General features: G+C 48.3%; 3 protein-coding genes and 1 non-coding gene across 10 annotated transcripts in view; 2 read left to right on the top strand and 2 right to left on the bottom strand.

Moving 5' to 3' along the window:
- Window positions 1-1217: 1217 nt before the first annotated feature.
- kiaa0586 (KIAA0586 ortholog) lies at window positions 1218-9569 on the bottom strand. Of its 4 annotated transcripts, none has more exons than XM_030443619.1 (9): window positions 8804-9568; window positions 8554-8623; window positions 8145-8220; window positions 7657-7864; window positions 6840-6910; window positions 4031-4106; window positions 3824-3950; window positions 2628-2745; window positions 1218-1272 (listed from the first exon to the last, which is right to left on the bottom strand). In XM_030443619.1, the coding sequence occupies exons 1-9, from the start codon at window positions 9146-9148 to the stop codon at window positions 1233-1235; spliced, it is 1131 nt and encodes a 376-aa protein (XP_030299479.1). In that variant the 5' UTR covers window positions 9149-9568; the 3' UTR covers window positions 1218-1232. The 4 variants fall into 4 exon arrangements, with proteins under 4 accessions (XP_030299479.1, XP_030299480.1, XP_030299477.1 ...); XM_030443620.1 differs by having other exon boundaries at window positions 1221-1254; XM_030443617.1 differs by lacking the exon at window positions 1218-1272 and adding an exon at window positions 2259-2337 and having other exon boundaries at window positions 8804-9569.
- A 225-nt stretch (window positions 9570-9794) lies between these two features.
- timm9 (translocase of inner mitochondrial membrane 9 homolog) lies at window positions 9795-11622 on the top strand. Its single transcript, XM_030443621.1, has 4 exons — window positions 9795-10052; window positions 10550-10598; window positions 10794-10889; window positions 11268-11622. The coding sequence occupies exons 2-4, from the start codon at window positions 10560-10562 to the stop codon at window positions 11400-11402; spliced, it is 270 nt and encodes an 89-aa protein (XP_030299481.1). The 5' UTR covers window positions 9795-10052; window positions 10550-10559; the 3' UTR covers window positions 11403-11622.
- On the top strand, window positions 10990-11075 carry LOC115566520 (small nucleolar RNA SNORD53/SNORD92). Its single transcript, XR_003981007.1, has one exon. It is a non-coding gene; the product is annotated as a small nucleolar RNA SNORD53/SNORD92 (small nucleolar RNA).
- A 968-nt stretch (window positions 11623-12590) lies between the features above and the next one.
- arid4a (AT-rich interactive domain 4A) overlaps window positions 12591-23969 on the bottom strand; it is a 23321-nt gene continuing 11942 nt past the window's right edge. The window contains exons 16-26 of one of the 4 annotated variants that reach the window (XM_030443615.1): window positions 20237-20460; window positions 19985-20146; window positions 19821-19902; window positions 19318-19525; window positions 19161-19223; window positions 18553-19085; window positions 17289-18516; window positions 16982-17086; window positions 14972-15124; window positions 14512-14658; window positions 12591-14152 (exon numbers count right to left, since the gene is read on the bottom strand). In XM_030443615.1, the coding sequence (XP_030299475.1) occupies window positions 14049-14152; window positions 14512-14658; window positions 14972-15124; window positions 16982-17086; window positions 17289-18516; window positions 18553-19085; window positions 19161-19223; window positions 19318-19525; window positions 19821-19902; window positions 19985-20146; window positions 20237-20460 (3009 nt within the window). In that variant the 3' untranslated portion in view covers window positions 12591-14048. Of the gene's footprint in view, window positions 14153-14511; window positions 14659-14971; window positions 15125-16981; window positions 17087-17288; window positions 19086-19160; window positions 19224-19317; window positions 19526-19820; window positions 19903-19984; window positions 20147-20236; window positions 20461-23969 lie in introns of all 4 variants that reach the window. The other 3 variants (XM_030443616.1, XM_030443613.1, XM_030443614.1) reach the window with 3 other exon arrangements.

Below are 23969 nucleotides of genomic sequence, written 5' to 3'. Positions count from 1 at the left end.
CACCTGGTAGAGTAAGTGACGTCAGCCTCCCCCCTCCTCTAAGACTGATGATGCCACTTGTTGTCCTCCTCCTCCTCCATCAGCTCCAGATGCAGCTCGGGTTGAAGCGTCTTCAGTGCAGATCAATAATCACATGATATCAGGAGTTCTTATTGATCAGCAGCTCAGTTTGATCTTGAGCTGGATTCAGTTTCTGATCAGATGTCATGAGAATCTGAATCAGAATCAATTCCATGAACGTTACTCAGCGTCGTTAGAGAGAGCAGCACCGGACCATCAGACGCCCCTCCCTCCCTCAGAGACACACACACACACGCACACACACACACACACACACACACACACACACACACACACACACACACACACACACACACACACACACACACACACTGCACTGCTGCTTTGTACTCTTTACTCGATTTTATGTCGTGTGAATACTCGGATGCTGCTTGGATTTCTCTGTACACTGTGCAATGACAATAAAAGGATTCTGATTCTTCAGACTTTGATTACACGCGTCTCATCATTATTTCATATTTGTCTTCATTTGTCCTCTAGAAGCAGCTGTTGCTCCTATCAGAGATCAATACTGCATTCTGATCAGAGAACATGAACTCAGATCCTGAGAAGTGTTTGTGATGAAGACTAGAGCATATATATCATCAATATATACAATCAATAGATATGATCAGTGACTGTTACTCTGCACGTGTCCGTCACTCGTCTTCATACGTTTCATTGGAACAAACAACAGTTGCAGCGTCGTCACTTTGCTGACGCAGACTGACGAGTCGTCAGCAGCCTCCTTCACACGGACGTTTGGATGCAGTTTCAAGGCTCCAATTCTCCGTCTCAGTGTGAATCTGTCAGAGGCGGCGAGGGGTGAAGTCTCGCTCCGGCGCTGATCCGCCTCTGGAGGTAGTATCAGGGCCGCATTATTGGAGAACCGAACCAGTGTGAAAGGATTAACTGGTGGTGTGGAGCGAGGGCGTGTCGGTCTGATAACTGCACAGGTCCTTCACTCAACTAAATACAGAGAAATGTCCCACAAAGCAACATTACAGGACCGAACAACAGTAACACAGTAACTGTAACTGTCTTTAGCAACTTATATGAGGAAAACAAATACCACAGCTGTACGTGGAGAAGCACCTGTCCTCCTGTCTGTCCTCCTGTCTGTCCTCCTGTCTGTCCTCCTGTCTGTTCTCCTGTCTGTCCTCCTGTCCGTCCTACCGACTCTTCGTCACATTTCTGCCCGAAAAACAGCGTCTGTCACCGGCAAAAAACTTGAACTCACCGAGTGTTTATGATGATAATAAATCTCAGCAACCGTCAGCCCTCCTGACCGAGACTTCTGTGAACTTAGATTGGCAGGAGGACACCTGGGAAACACCTTGAAAACACACAGATGTCACCATCACGCCTCTTTAGGAGCCGCAGCGCCGCTTTCTGTGTGAATCACACAGCGGTTCGTCTTTGAGGTGGAGCTGCTTCACTCTCTGTCGGTGGAGAATTGGCGAACGAACGCTGCAGAGATAATGTGGCGTCGCTGTGTAAAAAGGGCTGCTGACACCTGGTGTTCTTGTGTTCAGGTGTCGACGACCTCGTCCAGCTGTGAGTCGTCTCCTTCAGGTGAGTCGTCTCCTTCAGGTGAGTCGTCTCCTTCAGGTGAGTTCTTACAGTCGGTCAGAACTCGGCTCAGTTTCAGCCCGTTTGTTCCTCATTTGTTTAGTTGAGTTGGTCTCGACTCTGACGTCTGCTTCCCTTTTACAGCCTTCACATGTTCTGTGTGCTCGGTCCAGATGTGAGACACGGACGGAACCACCTTCTTCTAGAAGAAGTTTATAATCGCCTGCTTTGTTTCAGCGGACGTCTCTGCTGTCACGACTCAGTCAGCGGTTCTGATTGATCAGAGTGTTCTACCTGCAGACTGATGCCGCTGTTTGTTTCAGAACCGAGAGTCACAGCTCCGTTATATTTTACTCAGAACTGAATGACTCCATATGGTTTGTGTGTTACTGTGTGTGTGTGTGTGTGTGTGTGTGTTGCTAGGCAGGATTCAGCTCTCTGTCACCCCCCACCTCTCTCTCTCTCTCTCTCTCAGCGTTTACGAGCCTCGATCGCCCGATCAGTGTGTTGTTCGCTCCTCTGTGTCTGTCAGCTGCTGCCGTGATTAATTGATTAATTGACTGACCAGGAATCAATCTATAATCACGATCAGTTAGATCGACGTTAATGTCTCTGATAAATTCTTGTTACGGATCACCTCTTCATTGAGAAACAGACAGGACGGGGTTAACAGCTGATTCTGGCACCACGCCACACTGATGCATTCTGGGTAAAATATCAAACTGAAGTTATTCTCAGTCAGGGTTTAATGTCTGCACACACACACACACAGACACACACACATTAGCTCCGGCATGCTTCTGATGAATTCCGTGTGTGTTGCCGTGGAAACGCCTCTGGCGACCGTGCGGTGAGGAGGAGGAGGAGGAGGAGGAGGAGGAGGAGGAAGCTGCTGAACACATGAGGAGCTGCAGCCTCGTTCGCTCCTCACTCTCTCTCTGAATGATTATGCAAATCGAGTGACACACACACACACAGCCCGCCCCCCTCCTCACCTGGTTTGCTCTGGTCGTCGGTCATGGTGGGGTGTTGCCATGGTAACTGGGTCAGTCTCTGCAGTGGCGGCGACGGCGGCAGTTGCCGAGGAGCTCGGCTGCTGGTTGAAGACGTTTGCTGATGAAGAAGAGAAAACATCCAGTTTATTACAACACACTCATGATCTCACAGGTGGACAGGTGGAGTTAAAGCAGAGGTCAGAGGTCACCTTCATCACTGTGATTCATCCTCTGGGGAGCAGCAACATTATCACAGCGAGCCTTCAGACGCATGAAGTGATGCTGCGTTCCTCTAGACTCAGAACAGTGTGATGTCACAGTCATCAGGCTCCACACACATTAACACACATGACATCACACAGTCAACAGTTACCTTCTCATCACGTCATGTTGTGTCTGTGTTGTGAAACATGACGTAACATCTCTATCCAGCTGATTTATGTTTTTTAGAAGTCTTTGTGATCACATGGTACGACCCGACCTCTCCTGTCTCTTTAAAGTGTTTTAATCCGTCCAATCAGCTGCTGCTGTTTGTAGATAGTCCGTCACATCTGTCGTGAATACCAACTCAAAAAGATGCTTTGCATGAATGTCCTTAGGCCCCGCCTCCTCAACCCTGCAGGTCAAGGGGGCAAAGGTCAAATGTCAGAGAGACCTGATGAGTTCACACAGAGTTCATGTCAACAAGCTAATGTCCCTCAACAGGAATATCAGCTCAGTGGAAGTCTCCTGGAAACTCCTCAAGGACCTCCGGGACATATCCAAGTACCCCTGAAATTCATCCAAGGACCTACAAGGTACATTCAAGGACCTCTGGAACACATTCAAGGCCTTCCTCCAGAATAACCTGCTGTTACAAACACCTTGGTTACCATGACAACACCATCTCCATCCCAGCAGCAGTAAAATGGAGGGAGGGAAGCAACACACACACACACACACACACACACACACACACACACAGAGAGCTGTGCTGCCACCTGCTGGTCACTACGCTACATGACGTGGTGACTGTCTGAACTACAGCTCCCAGTATGCTTTGAGGGAACATGATGTTGCCATGGAGATGGTCAGCTGTGAGCCTACATCTGTTTACATTCAGTCTGCTGAGTCAGGTGTTAGCAGTGTGTGTGTGTGTGTGTGTGTGTGTGTGTGTGTGTGTGTGTGTGTGTGTGTGTGTGTGTGTGTGTGTGTACCTGCAGGCTCCAGGTGAGTGACCTGTAAAGAGGCCGGCTGACCTCTGACCCGTGTGATGTCAGAGGCGGCCGGGGTCACTGGGGCGTGTCCCGTTACCATCCTGAGGGCCGAGTCCAGCAGCTGGCTCTGATTGGAGGAGAGGAGAGCCAGTGAGCGGTCAGAAAGTCAGACATGTGAGAGCAGCAGGTGAACAGGTGACAGTTTACCTGCAGCTGCAGCTGCTGACTCTGCAGGGTCTCCAGGTGACGCAGGGTCTGCTGGCTCAGGCTCCACCCCCTGTTCCTGTTGACAGTGATGTCACAGTGGAGACATTAGGCGAGTTCAAGCGCAGCGCTGCATAAATCGTGATGCATGCTGGTTAAAATGTGTCCGCGATGACCTGGATGGGAGTGGTTTCTGCTCCGCATCCGATGTCACATGACCTTAAGTGATCGCGGGAGCGAGGCGGCTGCAGAGCAGCTGCTCTCCAGGTACTGTGCAATCCTAGACCCACCTTCATGACGTCAGGACTTTGCCCTAATTGGCTCTCATTTATGCTGACGCATATGACGTGTGTTTCGATGAATTTCCATATCCATAAGCGCCTCTTTTCTACTCAAGTATCACAAACTTTCAGATCAGTAGCAGCTGTGTGGGATAGTCACCATGAATTAACTGAAAGATGTCGTCAATAAACTGCTCAGTTCTGTCAGCCTGTGGTGATGATGGAGAAGTGGTTACCTGCTGTGTCCAGTGTTATCTGTTCTATCCACTCTTATTAATGAACCCTTTCTGTTCCCGTCACATTAACGATACAAAGAATCATCCTGAGTTATTCTGCGTGTGATGAGATGGTGCAGCGGGACAAGGCATCTGATTCAGTCATTTGTTCTGATTATTGTATTTCATTCATTCACTGAAATGTATTTCATTCATTGTGAAAAATGTTGCTATGAGATGCATCATCTTATGTGCCTTTATGCTTATTTGTTAAATGTAGTCAGCAAATTCCTCTCAGCTGTGATGTAATCATGCACCTAAGCACAGTTGTCATCATAATAATTAATAACTGTTGAAATTGTATTGTTATTGTGCAAGACTTACTATAATGTACCAGATAGACAAAGTTCAAATGTATTTAATGGTGACATTACATGGAAAACAGAACATGATCATTTACAGTAAGACAACATTTAGGCTCTTCATCTACTCTTGATGAGCCGCTGTGTGACCGTTTGAAGTGAAGCGATTACAGAATATCCAAACTTGAAGTTGTTATTGTGACAAAGCTGTCACATTCTGTTGTCTCTAAATATGAACTTATATATATATATATATATATATATATATATATATATATATATATATATATATATATATATATATATATATATATATATATATATATATATATATATAGCCAAGTCTCGTTACGTCTACGGGAAGAGAGAGTGTCCGACTTCATAGCAGCGTTTGTGGCCCCGCCCCTGCAGTCGCCCGCAGGAGTTCAACTTGAACGCGTCTATTATCAAACAACAGGTGATCTTGTTTTGTTTCTTCTCACACAGAGAACAGCTGACGTATCAGAGTCAGCTGACATCATGCTGTCCTCTGATTGGTTTGAGTAATGAGTCGATATGTTAATGAGTTGGTTAGTGAGCAGATCATTAGTGAATATTGAATCCATGCTGTAACTTTGGATTTATTAATAAAGTTTTATTTACTTTTATTGAATTAACAGCGATACTGGTCTCACTAACAGAACTGTACTGGACCGACTGCAGCTCACTAACAGAACTGTACTGGACCGGCTGCAGCTCACTAACAGAACTGTACTGGACCGACTGCAGCTCAGTAACAGAACTGTACTGGACCGGCTGCAGCTCACTAACAGAACTGTACTGGACCGACTGCAGCTCAGTAACAGAACTGTACTGGACCGGCTGCAGCTCACTAACAGAACTGTACTGGACCGGCTGCAGCTCAGTAACAGAACTGTACTGGACCGACTGCAGCCCACTAACAGAACTGTACTGGACCGGCTGCAGCTCACTAACAGAACTGTACTGGACCGGCTGCAGCTCAGTAACAGAACTGTACTGGACCGGCTGCAGCCCACTAACAGAACTGTACTGGACCGACTGCAGCCCACTAACAGAACTGTACTGGACCGGCTGCAGCTCAGTAACAGAACTGTACTGGACCGGCTGCAGCTCACTAACAGAACTGTACTGGACCGACTGCAGCTCAGTAACAGAACTGTACTGGACCGACTGCAGCCCACTAACAGAACTGTACTGGACCGGCTGCAGCTCACTAACAGAACTGTACTGGACCGGCTGCAGCTCAGTAACAGAACTGTACTGGACCGACTGCAGCTCAGTAACAGAACTGTACTGGACCGGCTGCAGCTCAGTAACAGAACTGTACTGGACCGGCTGCAGCTCAGTAACAGAACTGTACTGGACCGGCTGCAGCTCACTAACAGAACTGTACTGGACCGGCTGCAGCTCAGTAACAGAACTGTACTGGACCGGCTGCAGCTCACTAACAGAACTACAGCTATGAGACATCCTGGATCAATGAAACCCGGCTCTCTCTCTCTCTGCAGCGCAGCAGGACACTTTACAGCAGATCACTGATCAATAAACTAAATCTGATCAGCAGCAGAGACAGAAAGAAATGTTAAGGCGAGCAGTGCAGTTCAGTCTCAGATTATATAATCTGACTGATTATCAATCTGTCTGATCAGGGCTGATATTGATCATTTCTCTGATTATCTGTGTTTTAGATGCAGACCTCCTCCTGTCAACACACAGTTCATTAATTAATGATTTTATAGGCGTCGTTTGGTTCGGTGGGTAGAGCAGCGTCCCGTGTACACGTGTCCTCGCTGCAGCGGCCCGGGTTCGAGGCCCGGCAGCATTTCTGATTCTAGTATCAGAACCAGCACAACTATAATCAGTTATAATATCAACGATCAGTCTGCGGTGCGTGCGTGCGTGCGTGTGTGCGTGCGTGCGTGCGTGCGTGCACCTGTCGGCCTGCAGCAGCTGCTGAACACCTTCAGCCAGGTGAGACACTCGAGCCTCCATCAGTGACTGAGCCTGAGAGACACAAACACAGAGAGACTCAGACTCAGCGCTCCATCACTGATTCTCACTGAGCTGCTGTGTGAAGGACAAAATACATCAATTCAAGCACTTTCAATGACCCATGTCTAGTAATGTCTAGGGGTGTGCCAAAATATCGATACTTCGATATATCGCGATATTTTGTCTTGAGGTACGTTATCGATACACTGGTGCCAAATATCGATATTAAAAAATGTAAAAAAATAAATTAAAAAAACATGTTTTATTTTTTTTTGGCCCACCTCTTCGGAGGACAGCTTTATCTTTATTCAAACACAGGTATACAACCAAATAAAATTCAAAAAATGGTTTAAGTAGCTCTGAAACCCACATATAGATATTTAATGATAGCTGTAGTCAGTGTGTGTGTTAAGAAGAGACACTGTGCAATATACTCTCTGTTTACTTGGCTGTCATTCATGTGAAATTGATTGACAATGTTTTGTCAGATATCGTGATGTATCGTGGATGAAATTTCTTGCAATATATCGATTATCGCAGAATCGCTGTATCGTGATATTATCGTTATCGTGGGCAAAATATCGTGATAGTATCGTATCGCGAGGTACCTGGTGATACCCAGCCCTAGTAATGTCTGTTTTCAAAATCTTTCAAGGCCTTGATTTTACCCTCAATTCACTTTCAAGGATTTCAAAGACCCCTAGGGGCCTGTGCAGGACTTCCTGTGACTCAGTGAGCTGATCTCAGGTCAGATCTACCTTGATGAGAGCAGCAGCTGATGATGACGCGTTGGTGTCGTCTCCCAGGCAACCAGAGGACAGCCCCGCCTCCGTCTGGACCCCCGCCACGCGCACTGCATCCTGGGAGCAAGTCGTCAGGCCAGGTGCACCCTGGGAACTGGTCTGGACCGGCCTCTGGTCCAACAGCTGCACTCTGACCTCCCTCCTGACGGGGGCGCTGTGAGAGCTGAGGAGAGCAAACAGTACAGACAGTGAAGGCCACATGAGGCGTTCAGGTGAAATGTTGACTGTTATTATTGTTCTGCATATTTCTAAGACTTTTGAATGAGAGCAGCTGTGAGACGAGCAGTTTCCGCTCAGGGATCAACAAAGTACTTCTGATTCTGATTAATTAAGTGTGGGAGCCTTCAGTTTATAGTTTTAGTCATTATAAAATCTTATTAACAAAATGCACCAAACTCCACTGACTTTTTCAGAAATGTAAGACATTAAGTGTTTTTTCTCACCGTTGTTTCAGAGCTGCGAGTACGACTCCTCGCCCTCCAGCAGCAAAGCGAGATGTCAGGAGGCCGTCACCTGAAACTGATGATGTAAGCAGAGTGATGATGTAAGCAGAGTGATGATGTAAGCAGAGCACAAAGTGTGTTCTGTCCGAAGTGACTGACAGTGATTCATTCACACACTGACGGTGCCGACCAGCCCATCAGGAGCAGTTTGGGTCCAGTATCTTTGACATGCAGACCAGGGCAATCGAACCAGCGACCTTCTGATAACAAGGCACTGCCTCGACCTCTGAGCCACAGCCGCCCAGAATCATTTCATACGCCATCAAAGCACATCTGTGATATCAGACACTGAACTGTTCAACACGACAGTCACAGTGATCACTGATTGATCTATTGATTGACGTCTCACCGGGCTGCTGGTCCGTGTGTGTCCCAGCAGAGAGCTTCCTGATTGGACCGGACTCTGCTGCTGGAGGCTGCTGGAGAACAGAACACAGCCAGATCAGACTGATCATCCAGAATCAATTATCAGGTTCTAGTAAATATATATATATACTACACAGATTATACTGACGAAGAAGAAGAAGAAGAAGAAGAAGAAGAAGCAGGAGGAGGAGGAGGAGAGGAGGAGGAGGAGGAGGAGGAGGAGGAGGTCTCACTCTGTTCTCTTTTGTCTGTCCGGGTTTCTTCCCGGCTCTTCTGGCCGCTCCCACGGAGCTCTGACCGGGCTGGAGCTGAACTGCAGCCGGCAGAGGAGCCGCCCTGTCCGGCTCCTGCGGAGGCTTCGGCCGCTGCGGCCGGACAGGAGGGTCCCGCAGCTTCTGAACGGTTATCTGGACAGGTCCGGTTCCCGGTCCAGCCTCCTGTCTACGATCCGAAGAAAGAACCCGAGTGGAGCGGATCAACACGTCCCCGGTGTCCGAGCTGCAGGAGGACAGATCCGGACCGGTTCCACCGGGTGAATCCCAGAGTGTGTCGGAGCCGGAGGCCGGCGGAGGAAACATGCTGACGAGTTTAATGAAGTCTGAGTTTAAGTTTTATTAGCCGTTAGCTGACAGGCTAACCTCAGCTAGCCTATTTCAAACTTCCCGCTCCAGCATCAAACGGGACCAGTGAGCGGCTGGACGGTTCCGACCCGGAGAAAGTCCGGAAACACTGCGGAGAACTGCCGGTCATAAAGGTCATGAAGCATTTTAGAGTCCGAGACAAACGGAGAGAAAATAAAAGTGTCAAAGCGACAAAAGTGACAACAGCAACTGTTGCTGACAACAAACACCGCACTTCCTGTTTCTGCACGTCTTGCTTGTTTCCGCACTTCCTGTTTCCGCTTCACAGCAGGAAACTTATGACAGACGTCTCACTACGTCTCTAAATCCAGAAACTACAGGATTCATTTTTACAAATCAGTTCATATTTGAAACAATACGTTGTTATATTTAAAGACTCTCACAGTGAATTATTCCGTCAGTCAACAGTTCAGCTGAACTCAACCAGCCTGAATACAGAAGAAATAACACAAGTTAATAATAATAAGATATTTATGATATTGAGTATTATTGGCTTCATATAGATAGATAGATAGAATCATCGGAACTGTTTCGCACTTGTAGCACGCCGGAATGTCTCCTCGGTAGCGCACCGTTGGAGGTTTGGTTTCCGGATTGTACTTTCGTAACATTTTATTTTCAGTCTTTTTTATTTTACTCGGTTGAAAATCACGTTAATAGACACTTATTAATAATCCAGTGACGCTATTTTATACCATATTTATGTTTGATTAATTTTAGCTTGTAAAGTGAATTCAGTAAGTTTTAGCTTGAATGTGCGGGTCCGTGCGGGTCCGTGCGGGTCTGTGCTCTCACACGTCCTTCAGTCGGCAGAAGGATTCTCACATCACATCGAGCTCAGGTGAGATTTAACCTCATGTCCACATGATTGTGTGTGTTTGAACACAGCAGCAGTCTGAAGTTCAGACCGACGGAACTCATTTACTGAAACACAAAAAGAACGAAGTCCGCCGGAGGACCGAGACATGAAGCTAATGCTAGCTAACGTTAGCCGTTAGCATGCACACAGTTAAAGCCAGGCGGAGTGTTTTCATGAAGCAGCTGTTAATTCAGCTCTTGTCTCAGTGTGATGGTGACACGTTTTCTGCACCAGACTACATTACTCCATTAGAGTGATTTAAACTGCAGCACAGCACAGAAACAAACCAGAGTTCACCATGAACATGTGCAGAATTAATGGAGGAAGTTAAATAAAATAAATGTGGGAGGATGTTCTTTGAATCTGTCTGATGATTCCAACAAGCTCTCGTGTCCAGGTAGATGTCTCTGTGAATGGGAGAGCGAATTTTAAAATGTCAGATTTTTGAATGGAGTCTGGTGTGTGCCGTGTCCTCACAGAATCTGAATCATGGCGGTCCAGGTGTCCGAGTCCGACCAGATCAAACAGGTAACCGCCTTTTTATTAATCAATTAGTGATTCATCAATAATTGAGTCTGCTGTGTTTATGTCATGAGTTGGACTTTAAGGAATAATTTAGATTTAGATTTTCAGTCTCAGTGTCTGATAATTCATCAATAAACAACAACGTGTGATCCAGCTGAGTGTCACGTCCGTGACATCACTTCCTGTTGTGTGTTTCAGTTTAAGGAGTTTCTGGGGACCTACAACAAGGTGACGGAGAACTGCTTCATGGACTGCGTCAAAGATTTCACCACCAGAGAGGTGAAGCCGGAGGAGGTAAACAGGAAGTCTCTTTCACAATAAAAGCACATTTACGTCCATAGTTGGCCTGCAGAGTGATTCACCATCAAATAGAGAGGCTCTGATTGGCTGTCAGGAGGAGTGATGATGCTGAGAAAAGGTTTCGCTCAGTGAGCTGATGATGTCATGTGATGTCACAACTTCTCTTGGCTGTCTGACCAATCCTGAGCCTGCTGGACCTCAGCTGTATTGATCGGGGTCAGATCATGAGTCTGTTTATGAGGAGTCAGCTGATGTTGGTCACATGACTTCCTTGAACTTTAATCATACGCGCATCTTTCCTAACTGATGATTCCTGTTGATCACTGACGTCAATACTGATCAATCAATAAGTGACGGTCTGCTTTGTTTCAGTCGAGCTGCTCCGAGTCGTGTCTCCAGAAGTACCTGAAGATGACTCAGCGGATCTCGATGCGTTTCCAGGAGTATCACATCCAGCAGAACGAGGCTCTGGCTGCTAAAGCTGGACTGCTGGGACAGCCTCGCTGAGGTGGACTGAACTGGACTGAAACCAGGACCCAAGCAGACTGATCCCAGACCAGCAGACTGATCCCAGACCAGCAGGTCCACCATGTTGGATCAATACAGACTGTTGACGCTGGAGGATCAGACGAGTCACTGACGTCTTTCACTCGTGTATAAAACTGTGTAATTGTCCTTTAAATGTGTTTTGTGTTTATGTTGAAATAAAGTTTTTATTTAACATGAACTGTTTATTGATGAACTGATCTGAGAACCGATCAGAAGTTTGACTTTAATAATCAGAGCTGTTCTGTGCTGACAGGATGATCACCGCTGCTTCACTTCAGCAACTTAAGTTTTCATTTCATATTGTTTATCAAAGTGGTTTGATTAAAATGCTTCAAACCAAATTATCAAATTATGGTTCAATGTGAGCAGAAGTTACAGAAAAACAGACGCGAGAAGTTTCAAAGCAGCTCGAGTTTGTTTACAGCTGCAAGTTTCATCAATTAATCCATTAAAAGAAAATTAGTTTGGACAGTTTCTATAACTTTCATGATAAACTGTCGAACATTGTTTCAGCTTCTGGTTTGTGACGATTTGCTGCTTTTCTTCATTGTCAGTTAACAGTTAATAAAGTTTTTGAGTTCTGGACAAAAGATAAAGAATCACTGAAGAACGTTACGTCACTCACAGAGGAAACCACAGAAGAAGAAGCAGGGAGGTCCTCCAGGAGCCGGAATCAAATCAGACAGAAGAAAAATGACTTCATGTGAAGAATGAAAATAACAAACTGAGTTAAAATCTGGGATTAATATTCTAAAAACATTACGATCCAAATCACAAACAGAATAAATGAAGAGATGAAACCAGATTCACATAAAGACGTTCAGTGTCTCGTCACTTTATATATACGCGCATCTTTCCTAACTGATGATTCCTGAAACGCAACACTGATGACGTCACAGATGTTTAAAGGAACAGTTCAACTTCGCGTGACGTATGACAGTCAGGCTAACAGTTTCCCTCTGGTTCCAGTCTTTATGCTAAGCTAACAGCTCCTATGTGTAGCTCCATACTGAGCTCACAGCTGACCGTCAGGAACGAGTGTTCACTAAATGTTCCTTTAAACATGACTGTACACGGTGAGAGGGAGTCCTTGAACGCAGCCCTGGTCTCTGCGGTGCGTTCAGGTGCTGAGGAGGAGTCGTGGAGTCGTATTTAAAAACTTTATTAGAAACAGAGAGCTGTTTATTGTCCAACATGGCTTCTTTCTGCTGTCAGGAGGAAGTGTGTGTTTCTATTTACAGTCGTCGCTCTCAAACCGCCGCTAGCAAAACACCACATAGAAAGAAAAATAAAACAACTGAGGAGTTCATAATACAACGGTACAAACAGTCTTCTCTTAGAAAATATTATAAATCATTCTTTACAGGCGTGTAAAATGTAGTTCTCAAATACATGGAGCCGTTTCTCTTCTTTACTCAGAACGTTATGTACAAAACAAACAGGATGAAGCAGCCGTCTGTCAGCCACGCAGAGGAAACCACAGAAGAAGAAGCAGGGAGGTCCTCCAGGAGCCGGGTCAGGACCCGACGTACAGAACATCGGATCAGCCAGAAGAAAAATGACTTTGTGTGAAGAAGGATGAAAATAATAAACTCACGAGAGTTAAAATCTGAGATTCATCTAAATACATTAAAATCACATAAAGAAATGTAAGATTCTTAAAATCAAAATTCACTCGAGTCACAATGACACCGAGTCAAACTCACGCTGCTGCTCAGATTAAAACTATTTAAACAAACAAAAAGTAGAAAAAAATTATTACTCTAATTGAGTGAAAATTGTGATTATTTTAATTCAATTTAAATATGGAGTCATTTATAAATCATCAATTTAACTCAACATCAGTTTTTAATTTTCATCACTTAACTTCATTCATCTGGCAGAACACACACACACACACACACACACACACACACACACACACAGGATTTTAACTGAATAAATAAGCTTCATTTTAATTATTTTACAAAAAAAACAAAAAATCCATTTAAACAAATATTCCATCTTCTCGCTGTGACATCACACTTTTTGAATTTTTTGTTTGTTTTTACCAAAATAAAAGCTCTGATTCCGTATAAAAAGGCCAAAAACGCTCACAGCAGGAAACTTTTTTAATCTTTTCTGTTTTTCTAAAAAATTTGAGTTAACGAAAAAGAAAAGAATAAATTTGCATACTGAGCTGTGCTGCTGTAGGAATCTACTTCCTGTCGACCTTTCAACCATAAAAGGAACTTTTTCTGGACCTGTGACCCCAAACACAACCCGTCACATGACTGACACCAGCAGACGCACTGGAGGAAGGAGGGAGGAAATAAGGACATAAGGAAATGAGGAAGTGCTCTGTGACGGCTGAACAGACGGCTGATTTTTCGGTCTCTCCTCAAACAGGAAGTCAGCCCATAGGTGAAGAGGCGGGGCTAAGGTCAGGTGGTGGCATTCCCCTCCCGTCAGCCACTGCATTAGTCGAGCTCACGCTGACCTGGAGGAACGTTTTTTTGTGTGTTTTTTCCCATCATGCCCTCAGAGCTGACCGAGTGGGCGGAGTCTGTGGCTGGGAGGGGGCAGGGCTGAGCAGGAGGAGGTGATGCGGAAGTGGGCGTGTCATCACCTGCACTCGACAGCGACGGTGTTCTGAGTGGGGGACGCCGAAGACGGACTCATGGCGGTGTCCGAGGAGCCCGACGAGGTGGACGCAGTCGTGTTGGACACTGAGGAGACAACACCATCACCCATCAATACCTGATCAATATCTGATCAATACCTGATCACATACTTCTGTCAGTGAGCTCAGGTGAGCATCCACCATCTTTACTCTGATCGATGCCAACATGCAGCTGCTGTCAGTGAACCAATGACACGACAGAACATTAAAGCTCATGAATGTGTTGTGATGTCACCGACAGGTACGGCTGTTCTCTGTACACACCTGTTTACTGTCTGCAGTGTACTCATGGATGTAATAGATTACCTTCATACTGTCAGGCTGAATGCTGTTTATCAACGTTTATTCCAATTATCTAATGTCTGGCTGCCCGTGTGTTTTCCCAGCATGCCGAGCGTCTCCTACCTTCTCTCTCCTTCTTTTTTAGTCTCTTCCTGCGTCTGTCGATGGACGCCACCTCCGACTTCAGGGTCATGTAGTACTTCCTGATCTCCTGCAGCTTCTCCTGCAGGAAGGAGATCCTCTCTGTGCTCGACATACTGTCCAGCTCGTCTGAGGAGGAAGAAGAAGAAGAAGAAGAAGAAGAAGAAGAAGAAGAAGAAGAAGAAGAAGAAGAAGAAGAAGAAGAAAGAAGAAGAAGAAGAAGAAGAAGAAGAAGAAGAAGAAGAAGAAGAAGAAGAAGAAGAAGAAGAAGAAGAAGAAGAAGAAGAAGAAGAAGAAGAAGAAGAAGAAGAAGAAGAAGAAGAAGAAGAAGAAGAAGAAGAAGAAGAAGAAGAAGAAGAAGAAGAAGAAGAAGAAGAAGAAGTTAGAACTGTGCTGACACATGACAGTGCGACCGTGTGGCGATGAAGACGTGGTGTCTCACCGAGCTGGAAGGTCCACTTGTACGTCCTCTGAGGGGAGAAGTTGTGTTTGTCTTTGTGAGAGGACGGAGACGACAGAGCGGGACAACGAGACTTCTGAGACTTCTGAGACACCGAAGACACTCGAGACTGATCCTCACTGTCACTGCTGTGACCTGGAGGACAGAGGGGGGGGACGGTGGGGACAGAGGGGGAGGACAGAGGGGGAGGACGGGGGGGAGGGGGTGGGGGGGAGGACAGAGGGGGACAGAGGGGGAGGATGGGGGGAGGGACGGGGGGGGAGGACAGAGGGGGAGGACAGAGGGGGAGGACAGAGGGGGGACAGAGGGGGAGGATGGGGGGAGGACAGAGGGGGAGGACAGAGAGGGGGAGGGACAGAGGGGGACAGAGGGGGAGGGACCGGGGGGAGGACAGAGGGGGAGGACAGAGGGGAGGACAGAGGGGGAGGACGGGGGGACAGAGGGGAGGACAGAGGGGGACAGAGGGGGAGGATGGGGGGAGGATGAGGGGGAGGATGAGGGGGAGGACAGAGGGGGAGGACAGAGAGGGGGAGGACAGAGGAGGACAGAGGGGGGGGAAGACGGGGGGGAGGACGGGGGGGGAGGAGACGGGGGGAGGATGACAGAGGATTTAAAAAAGACAAAAGTTTAATCAGTTGAAATAAGAAGTGTGATGAAACTGTCCTCGTCTTATTTTCTGGGCTTCTGTGTGAGAGCACTACAAGTCTTCAGATGGTTCTGGAGGTTCTGGATGCTGCAGCTGGAGTTTCCACACGTACAGAACATGTGATCATATTACACCAATCACAGCGTCTCTGCACTGGCTCCTGATACATATAAGATCAGACTTTAAGGTGCTGCTGACACACAGAACTGTACGCGACCTCGTCCTACAGGTCCGATCTCATTACACCTGACAGTCCACCTGCTCAGGATTCAGGCTCCGGGTGGTTCCAGGGTTCAGAAGAAGTCAGCTGACCTCAGACCAGCTGGCTCTATTGACGACTTTAAATATAAACTCAAAACTCACTTCTGTGATTAAACCTTTAATTAGTCCTTGATGTTGATTGCTAGCTTCTTCAGTGGGTCGGTGAGTTCCTACAGTATCAGATTTCACATCGTCGTGCCAACAACAAACAATCTGCTGATTCTGATCAACATCACATTCTGTTTCCTGTTCCTACAAGCTCCTCCTCCTGCTCCTCCTCCCTCCTCCCTCCTGCTCCTCCTCCTGCTCCTCCTCCTCCTGCCTGCTCCTCCCCCTCCCCCTCCTCCTCCTCCTCCTCCTCCCCCTCCCCCTCCTCCTCCTCCTCCTCCTCCCTCCTGCTCCTCCCCCCTCCCCCTCCTCCTCCTCCTCCTCCTTCCCTTCCTTCCTCCTCCCTCCCTCCCTCCCTTCCTCCTCCTCCTCCTCCTCCTCCTCCTCCTCCCTCCTCCCCCTCCTCCTGCTCCTCCCTCTTCCTCCTCCTCCCTCTTCCTCCTCCTCCTCCTCCCTCCTCCTCCCTCCTCCTCCTCCTCCTCCTGGGACCATCTACCTCTCCGGGCTCCTGCTGCCTCACATCCTGATGGATCTGGATCACACCCTGAGCTCCGCTGGCTCCTTGCTCTCCTCTGTTTTGTCCTCCTATCTATTCTGTACATGTTGCTGACCTCTGTCTGTTACTAATCATCTTGTGTCCTCTTCAGATCAGCAGGGTGGACAGGAGGTGGTGATGCCTCGTCTGCTGATCCAAACTCTTTACATATATTCTAACTTGTATCAGACGTTCTGTTAATGAAACTTGGAGACTGATTTGTTCTTTTCTGTACACGCGACATCGAGAGGATCCTGCTCTGCTCCTCATCACGTTTCTAACATCGTTTTTTTTTACCCTGTTAAAAGTTGTTGACATGTGAAGCACTGAGGGTCAGAGGTCAGCTGATGAGGACCATGTGACGTGGTTGGGTGTAAGTGGACATGTACAGTGGTGAACTCGGCCTATCAGCAGTGTCCAACCTGTCAGTGACATCACTCACCTGCTCCGTTCTTCTCCACCTTCCCAGGTGTGTGTGGTCGTTTCTGGTTGCGTTTTTGTTTCTTGGCTGTTGGACTCGAGTTACAGTCCATCACCCTCTTCTGACCTGAGGGGTCAAAGGTCACACAGGTTACTGTCTACATCTACGGACCAATCAGGTAACACACACACACACACAGCCATGACATTAAAATCCTGCCTCCTGATTGGCCGCACATCTCTGATCTTAACACAAAGTGTCATATCTGAGTTACACCAAACTCTATTCATTTTTCAGCTGATTTCAGTGACCCTGACTCTGTTCTCACCTCTGTCCTTGTTATCCTGCAGTGACAGCAGGGAGGTGGAGGTGGAGGTGGAGGTGGAGGAGGAGGCGCTGCCGTCAAACCCAGGGCTCGAGTCTCCCTCCTGCTCCCCCCTCGTCGCTCCTCTCTCCTCCTCGGCTGCGCTCCTGGCTGGGTGGAGCTCCTCAAGGCAAGGGGCGGAGCTGGGAGCGGCGGCGGGCAGAAACGGCCTGACCTGAGGCTGGGGGAGGTGGGGGGAGGGGAGGGAGGCGTGGAGGAGGTTAGGCAGCGGGGGCGGGGCTGGTTGCTGTTCCCTCATCATGAGGAGGAGGTGCTCCGGGGAGGTGGTGGGGGAGGGCTTCTCCTTGTCGTCTGGGTCGTCTAGGTCCACCTCGTGGCAGACGAGCGCCTCAGGGCCAATCTGTGGCTCCGCCTCCTCAGTGGGGGCGGGACCAGGGGCCTCCACAGTTGTGGGAGTGGTTCCAGCAAGCACCTCTGGCTCTTTGGAGGCTACACCCGTTGGACGTTCCTCTGACACCTCCCTCTGCATCGCTTCAGCTGGGCGGGGCCACTCCTCTGCCTTCAGCACTCCTTCGCTCCTCCTATCTGACTCCGCCCTGCGGACAGGTGACCCTTCAGCGGCCATCTTGGGAGGAGCAGGCGGCGTTTTGAGGGCTGCAACCTCCTCCTTCCTGTCAGGGCGGAGCTTCTTATCTCCGGCTCGCTGCTCCACCGCTTTACGTTTGAGCACCGAGCTGCTCCTCTCCTGAGGTAACCCCGCCTCCTCCTGCTCCTCCTCCTCCTCCTCCTCGGTGGCAGAGTCGGTGTCCGAGTCAGCGGGAGACTCGGGGGGAATTCGCTGGCTGGGGAGGCAGTGGAGAACCACCATGGGCTCGTCCTGCCTCTTCAAGACACCACGAGGAGGAGACGACAGCGCCGCAATGTGGGAGGGGCTGGAGGCGGGTGCTGGACTGCAGAGGAGGATTCTGGTTGGTGTCTCAGAGCCCGCCTCCCTGAGGATAGACCTGCGACCTTTGACCCTGGGGGAGGAGAGAGGAGTGGACCGGTCCTCGTCTGTGGGGGCTGTCTGGGGCGACGACACCGGCTTCTCAGGAGACATCTTGTGTTGGTCTGCAGCGGCGGCGGGAGACATCTTGTGTTTCTCTGCAGCGGCGGCGGGAGACATCTTGTGTTTCTCTGCAGCGGCGGCGGGAGACATCTTGTGTTTCTCTGCAGCGGCGGCGGGAGACATCTTGTGTTTCTCTGCAGCGGCGGCGGCGGGAGACATCTTGTTCGTCTTGTCGGCCTGAGGAGACATCCTGTTGGGGGACGTCCGTCTCAGCACTTCCTGTCCAGTAGACGTTACTCGTTCTGGAGACATTTTGTTCTCCTTGTCCAGCTGAACAGGCAGCATGGCAGCCTCCCCGGCAGGCTCCTCCCCCTGCTCTGCCTCCTTCTTCTCTGATTGGCTCAGGACTTTGTCGGCTTTTTCCTGAGGCATGCTGGGACATGGCGGCGCAGTGGCGGTGGGCATCTGAGATGCTGTTGTTGTGGCTGCAGCGTTGTCGTTGGTGTTTTTTGTGACATCAGCAGCCTCAATGGCCTCCACCTCCTCCTCCTCCTCCTCCTCCTCCTCATCCTCCTCATGCTGCTGCTTCTGCTGTTTCACCTCCTCATCGTCCTCCTCCTCCTCCTCCTCCTCCTCCTCCTCTTCCTCCTCCTCCTGGCAGGGCGGGGCTTCACTCCTCCCTCGCCATGGTGACGGCTTCTTGTCAGGCGGGTCTTCTGATTCGCTGTCCTCTGATGAGCTCCCAGACTGATCTGCTGGGACACAGCGGACTGTTAGTAATCTGACCAATGACAGGAAATATCAACAGGAAGTGGGCGTGTTCTCACCATTGGACGCTCGGTCGGAGTCATACATGCCCGACGTCCTCCTGGTTCTCCTGCGAGGCGTGTCTACAGAGAGGGGAGGAGTCACATGTCAGATAAACAAAACATCCTGTTTGAGAACCAGCTGACTGATCTGCTGAGCGCGCTCAGTGAATCTTACTGTCTCCATTGGCCATGTTGGACGGCGTCTCCGTCCTCCTGCCGTTTGAGCGTCCCTCGTTGCTGGGTGTTTTGGAGACGCTGCGTCCTGCTGAGCCGGTGGGTGTGGTCCTGATCTGAGGACGACCACGCTTCACTCCGGTAGGTTTGGGAGTCTTCTCCTCATCTTTGTCCCTCTCCTTCTCAGACTCGTCCTTCTCTTTGTTCTGCTGAGACAGACGGAGACGGTGAGACACGAGTTCACACAGAGTTGAACAAGAACGAGGAGCAGAAAGAGAAATAGCAGCTGATGACATCAGTCAGTCATCAATCAAACTGACCCCGCCCACCCCTGACCCCTGCGAATGATTGGCCAGTGAAGCTTGTCAAGCTCTCATCAGACAGCCGAGAGGAAGTGACATCACTTCACTCCAGAATGTGAAACTTTTCTCAGCATCATCACTGGAGGAGGAGCAAGTCCCGCCCCCCACACGCCCGTCACACGCCCGTCACACGCGCGCTCACCTTCACCTTCTTCCTCTGCCTCTTCTTGGTTCCTTTCTCCACGGGCCAGATGATCCTGTCAGCCTTCACCCACTCATCGTACCTGTGGATCAGACACACCTGAGTCAGGACAGGCTCCGCCTCCATCATAGATCATGCTCCAACCTTCAGACAGCGTCACTGACCTGACGTTCCAGCCGTAGTAATGAACCAGGTAGAACTGTTCTCCGTTATCCACGTCAGTCTTCTTGATGTGAGCCTCGTAGATCTTCTGAGTCTTCCCTCTGCCGTACTTCACCCTGACCTTCGTCCCCGTCAGAGAGTCCTCGTCCTCCTCATCCTCACTCCTGACAGACACACAGAGTTAGAGTAGGAACTCACTATCCAAACCAGACTCAGTGTTTTTTCCTATAAACCATCAAAGCTACCAGTCTCACCCGACTCCTCGCCTCCTCTCCACCTCCTCCTCGTCTTCATCTTCATCCTCCTCATCCTCTTCTTCAGAGCCTTTCTCCGAGTCGTCCATTCTTCTGTTGCTGCGTCTCCTCATCTCCCTCTGCTCCTCAATGATATCTTCTCCTCCTCCTCCTCCTCTCTTCTCTGGTCTGGAGGGCGACTCTCTCTCCATCTTCACCTGACTGCCCACACACCTCCTCCGCCCCTAAAACACACAGATACATTTAGACTGGGACCTGATCACAGCTGACATCAACCTGCGACAGACAGTTTCTACACAAAGACAGAAAGAAGTTCATATAGAACATCAACTCATTCTGCATTATTTGGACCTTCTTGTAAATTCAGTCAGAGACAGAGTTTCACAGAGTTTATAAAGTGTCTCCAACTCAACAACTCACTAAACTGACACATTTGTTAAGGGAGTCTGGAGACAAAGAAGTAGCCTATATTGTTACTGTTTAGTGTCTTTGTAACATGTGACATGTTTAGATCAATAACATGTTTCTTCTTTTATAAATGGAGTGTAAATGGTGAAATCAGTGTAAACAGTGTGTTCAAACAGCTGATCAATGTTGGCAGGTAAGACTTTAGCACTTTAGACACAGAAGCAGACAGGCTGGTACAGACATGCTGCCACAAACTGACACTTTTTACAAGGAGACAAACAACTTCAGCTGAAAGATTTAATGCTGAATTTACAACAAGGACACAATGACTTACAATCTGTCACACACACAGTTTCACTACGTTAGAAAGTTTGTTTTAACTCAACAACTCTTTAATTCACTACATTTGTTTAAAAGAAACTCACCAAAATGCAACAGAGGCTTTATTTGTGAATGTAAATGAGTCAAACCTTCGTGTAAAAGCATAATAACGATGAAAGAGGCACCGTTAAGATTTACCTTAGTTTCGTTTTCTGGCAAGCCAATTTTCAATAAAGTGCTACAGCAAAATCGCCATTTTTAAAACACCAAGAAGGCTCCACCATTACTCTGCTGCCTGTATGATCTAACAGGCAGCAGAGTAATGGTGGAGCCTCCTCAAGCCTGCCTGTCAGGTCGCACTCGGGGATCGACACTTTCCGTCTGCCATGACGGCAGCACGCTGGAGATGCTACTGCTAACATGAGCTGCTCAAAAAGCTTCTTTTTAGTAAACTCTGTGTACACAAACAATGTTCTCAGTGCTGGTGTTCATGTGTAGAGACCCTGGTGATGCTACCAGCAAAGTTTCATGTTGTGTCGAGACTTCTTACTGTTTTAAACAGAGAGATTTTGATGCTATCGTAAAAGTGCCCGTAGCACTCCCACTGAAAATGAGTTTGAACCGAAAAGGAAAATACAGTAAATCTTAAAAGTGCATGAGGAGCACTCGTATACAAATCACAAATAACGCCTCGGTTGCTTTTTGGCGAGAGTTTCACTGTTTGGTGAAGTTGTTGAATAAAGTTTGAATAAGCGTTTGTGTCTCACCCTCGGGGACAACTGTCTCTCCTTCATATCCTCCTTCTCACTCTCACTGTCTGACTCCGCCTCCTCCATCTTGTCATCCACAGTTCCCACCTTCAGGGGTGGCGTGGAGGGCTCTTTCAGCTCCGGCCCCGTCTGATTCTGATTGGTCGGAACGGTGGGAGGGCGAGGGTTGTTGTGGTGGATGGTCCTGAAGGTGATGGAGGCAGAGCGGCAATACTCCTCAAATCCATACAGGTACCTGATGACAGAGCACGTGGTCAACAAACCAGGGGCTGATGGGAAGTGATGATGTCACAGATCATAGGCTTGTCAGATCAACGCAGACCGGCTACAACTAACTAATGGTCATCAATAATTAATTATTCAAATGTTATTCAAATTATTCTTCATTTCCTGTCAGAATAAAGAAAAGTAGGCGATGTTTGATAAACGAGACGTCCTCGTGTTGAATCTAGTGACCACATGAATAACAGCAGACTACAGCAGGTGAGGGTGTGCTGATGTCACAGCAGGTGAGGGTGTGCTGATGTCACAGCAGGTGAGGGTGTGCTGATGTCACAGCAGGTGAGGGTGTGCTGATGTCACAGCAGGTGAGGGTGTGCTGATGTCACAGCAGGTGAGGGTGTGCTGATGTCACAGCAGGTGAGGGTGTGCTGATGTCACAGCAGGTGAGGCTGTGCTGATGTCACAGCAGGTGAGGCTGTGCTGATGTCACAGCAGGTGTGTTTTCTTACTTCCTGTAGGCCGTCTTCACGTTGTAGGACGCAGCAGAGTTCAGGACGGGGATCCCCAGATCCATGTAGACCTGCTTCCACACGGTCCCAGACTCAATCTACAACACACACACAGAGCTGGTCACAGGTGTGTCTCACCTGGTTTCTGCAGAACAAAAGTATCATTTTCACACTGAAATCATTAAAATGCCTCCTGTTCCTTCTCCTTCGATACAACTGGACACCGGACGTCTCCTCCTTCACTGTGAAGTCCACAGCACACAGCTTACTGAATGCTGGACCAGGATTGGCTACAAACCATTTCTGATGTCATAAATCATGTACGTAGGCCCCGCCTCTTAAAAATATGATTTTCAGTGAGCTCAGAGGATATTTACACCAATCAATAAGTGTGAACAAACTGATCACATCAATCTTTTTACAGTGAAGAGCAACCATTCAGCAAGTGTCATCGGTCTCCATGGTAACCAGACTCCATCCTCCAGCTGCATCACGCTGTGTGACCAAATATGGTGATAACAGAATCCTTCAGACATGAGAGCAAAATACATGTTTTCTGATCCACGGTGATGTCACACTTTACAGTCAGCTCTCACCTTGTGGCAGCCTCCCAGGTGGTACACCAGTCTGAAGAGCTTGAACAGGTTCAGGTCCTTATAACCCAACACTGGAGGCTTGTTGATGGGAGTCCCTGATGGAGAAGCACAGAGACAGCATTTGATTTGTTCATCCACTGTATACATTCATATACACTGACAGTTTTTCCCACACATACACTTTACTTGCGCGGTCTGACCAGGTATATTCTGTGACCCATTCTCTACCTGAGAGACAATGCCCACCATGATGGATGAACCAGGTGACAATCTGTCCTCGCTCTACACTTCCTGTCTACTGACACTGATGTGTCCTCTTCTACTTGATGTATAGCTGCGAACACTGTACCATTGTAGAAATGTCTCATACTGTACGAGTATATCATCAAGCCACAACCTCACCGAGCGCTCACACTGTACATGGAAAAACAGCTGTTGGCCGTCCGTCCTGGCTGTTGACAACTGTCAATAAAGCTCAGTTTGAAAGCTCTGAGGCAGCTATTAGCAACAATGCTAACAAGACAGAAGCATGCTGCCTGATAATCTCTGCAAGAAAAACAGGCGTCCTGCCAACGATTCGCTCACTCATAGCAGCTGTAACAGGAGGAGTAGAAACAGGACGTCTCACCTCGGTCCTCCATGAACTTGTAGAGCTGCTGCAGGAAGTGATCTCTCTCCTCTGGATCCGGCTCTTCATCAGGCTGACACACACACACACACACCACACACACACACACACACACACACACACACCACACACACACACACACACACACACACACACACACACACACACACACACACAGGTAAGTATCTGACCCTTCCAGCAGCATCAGTCACACCTGCTGTCATATGAACATTCACCTCCTCCTTCATGTGTTTCTTTTTCTTCTTCTCCTCCTCCTCG

Source organism: Sparus aurata, chromosome 16 (assembly GCF_900880675.1).
Source record: "Sparus aurata chromosome 16, fSpaAur1.1, whole genome shotgun sequence".
Taxonomy (NCBI): domain Eukaryota; kingdom Metazoa; phylum Chordata; class Actinopteri; order Spariformes; family Sparidae; genus Sparus; species Sparus aurata.
Note: the sequence above shows the minus strand (reverse complement) of the source record. Positions and strands in the feature narration are given on the sequence as shown.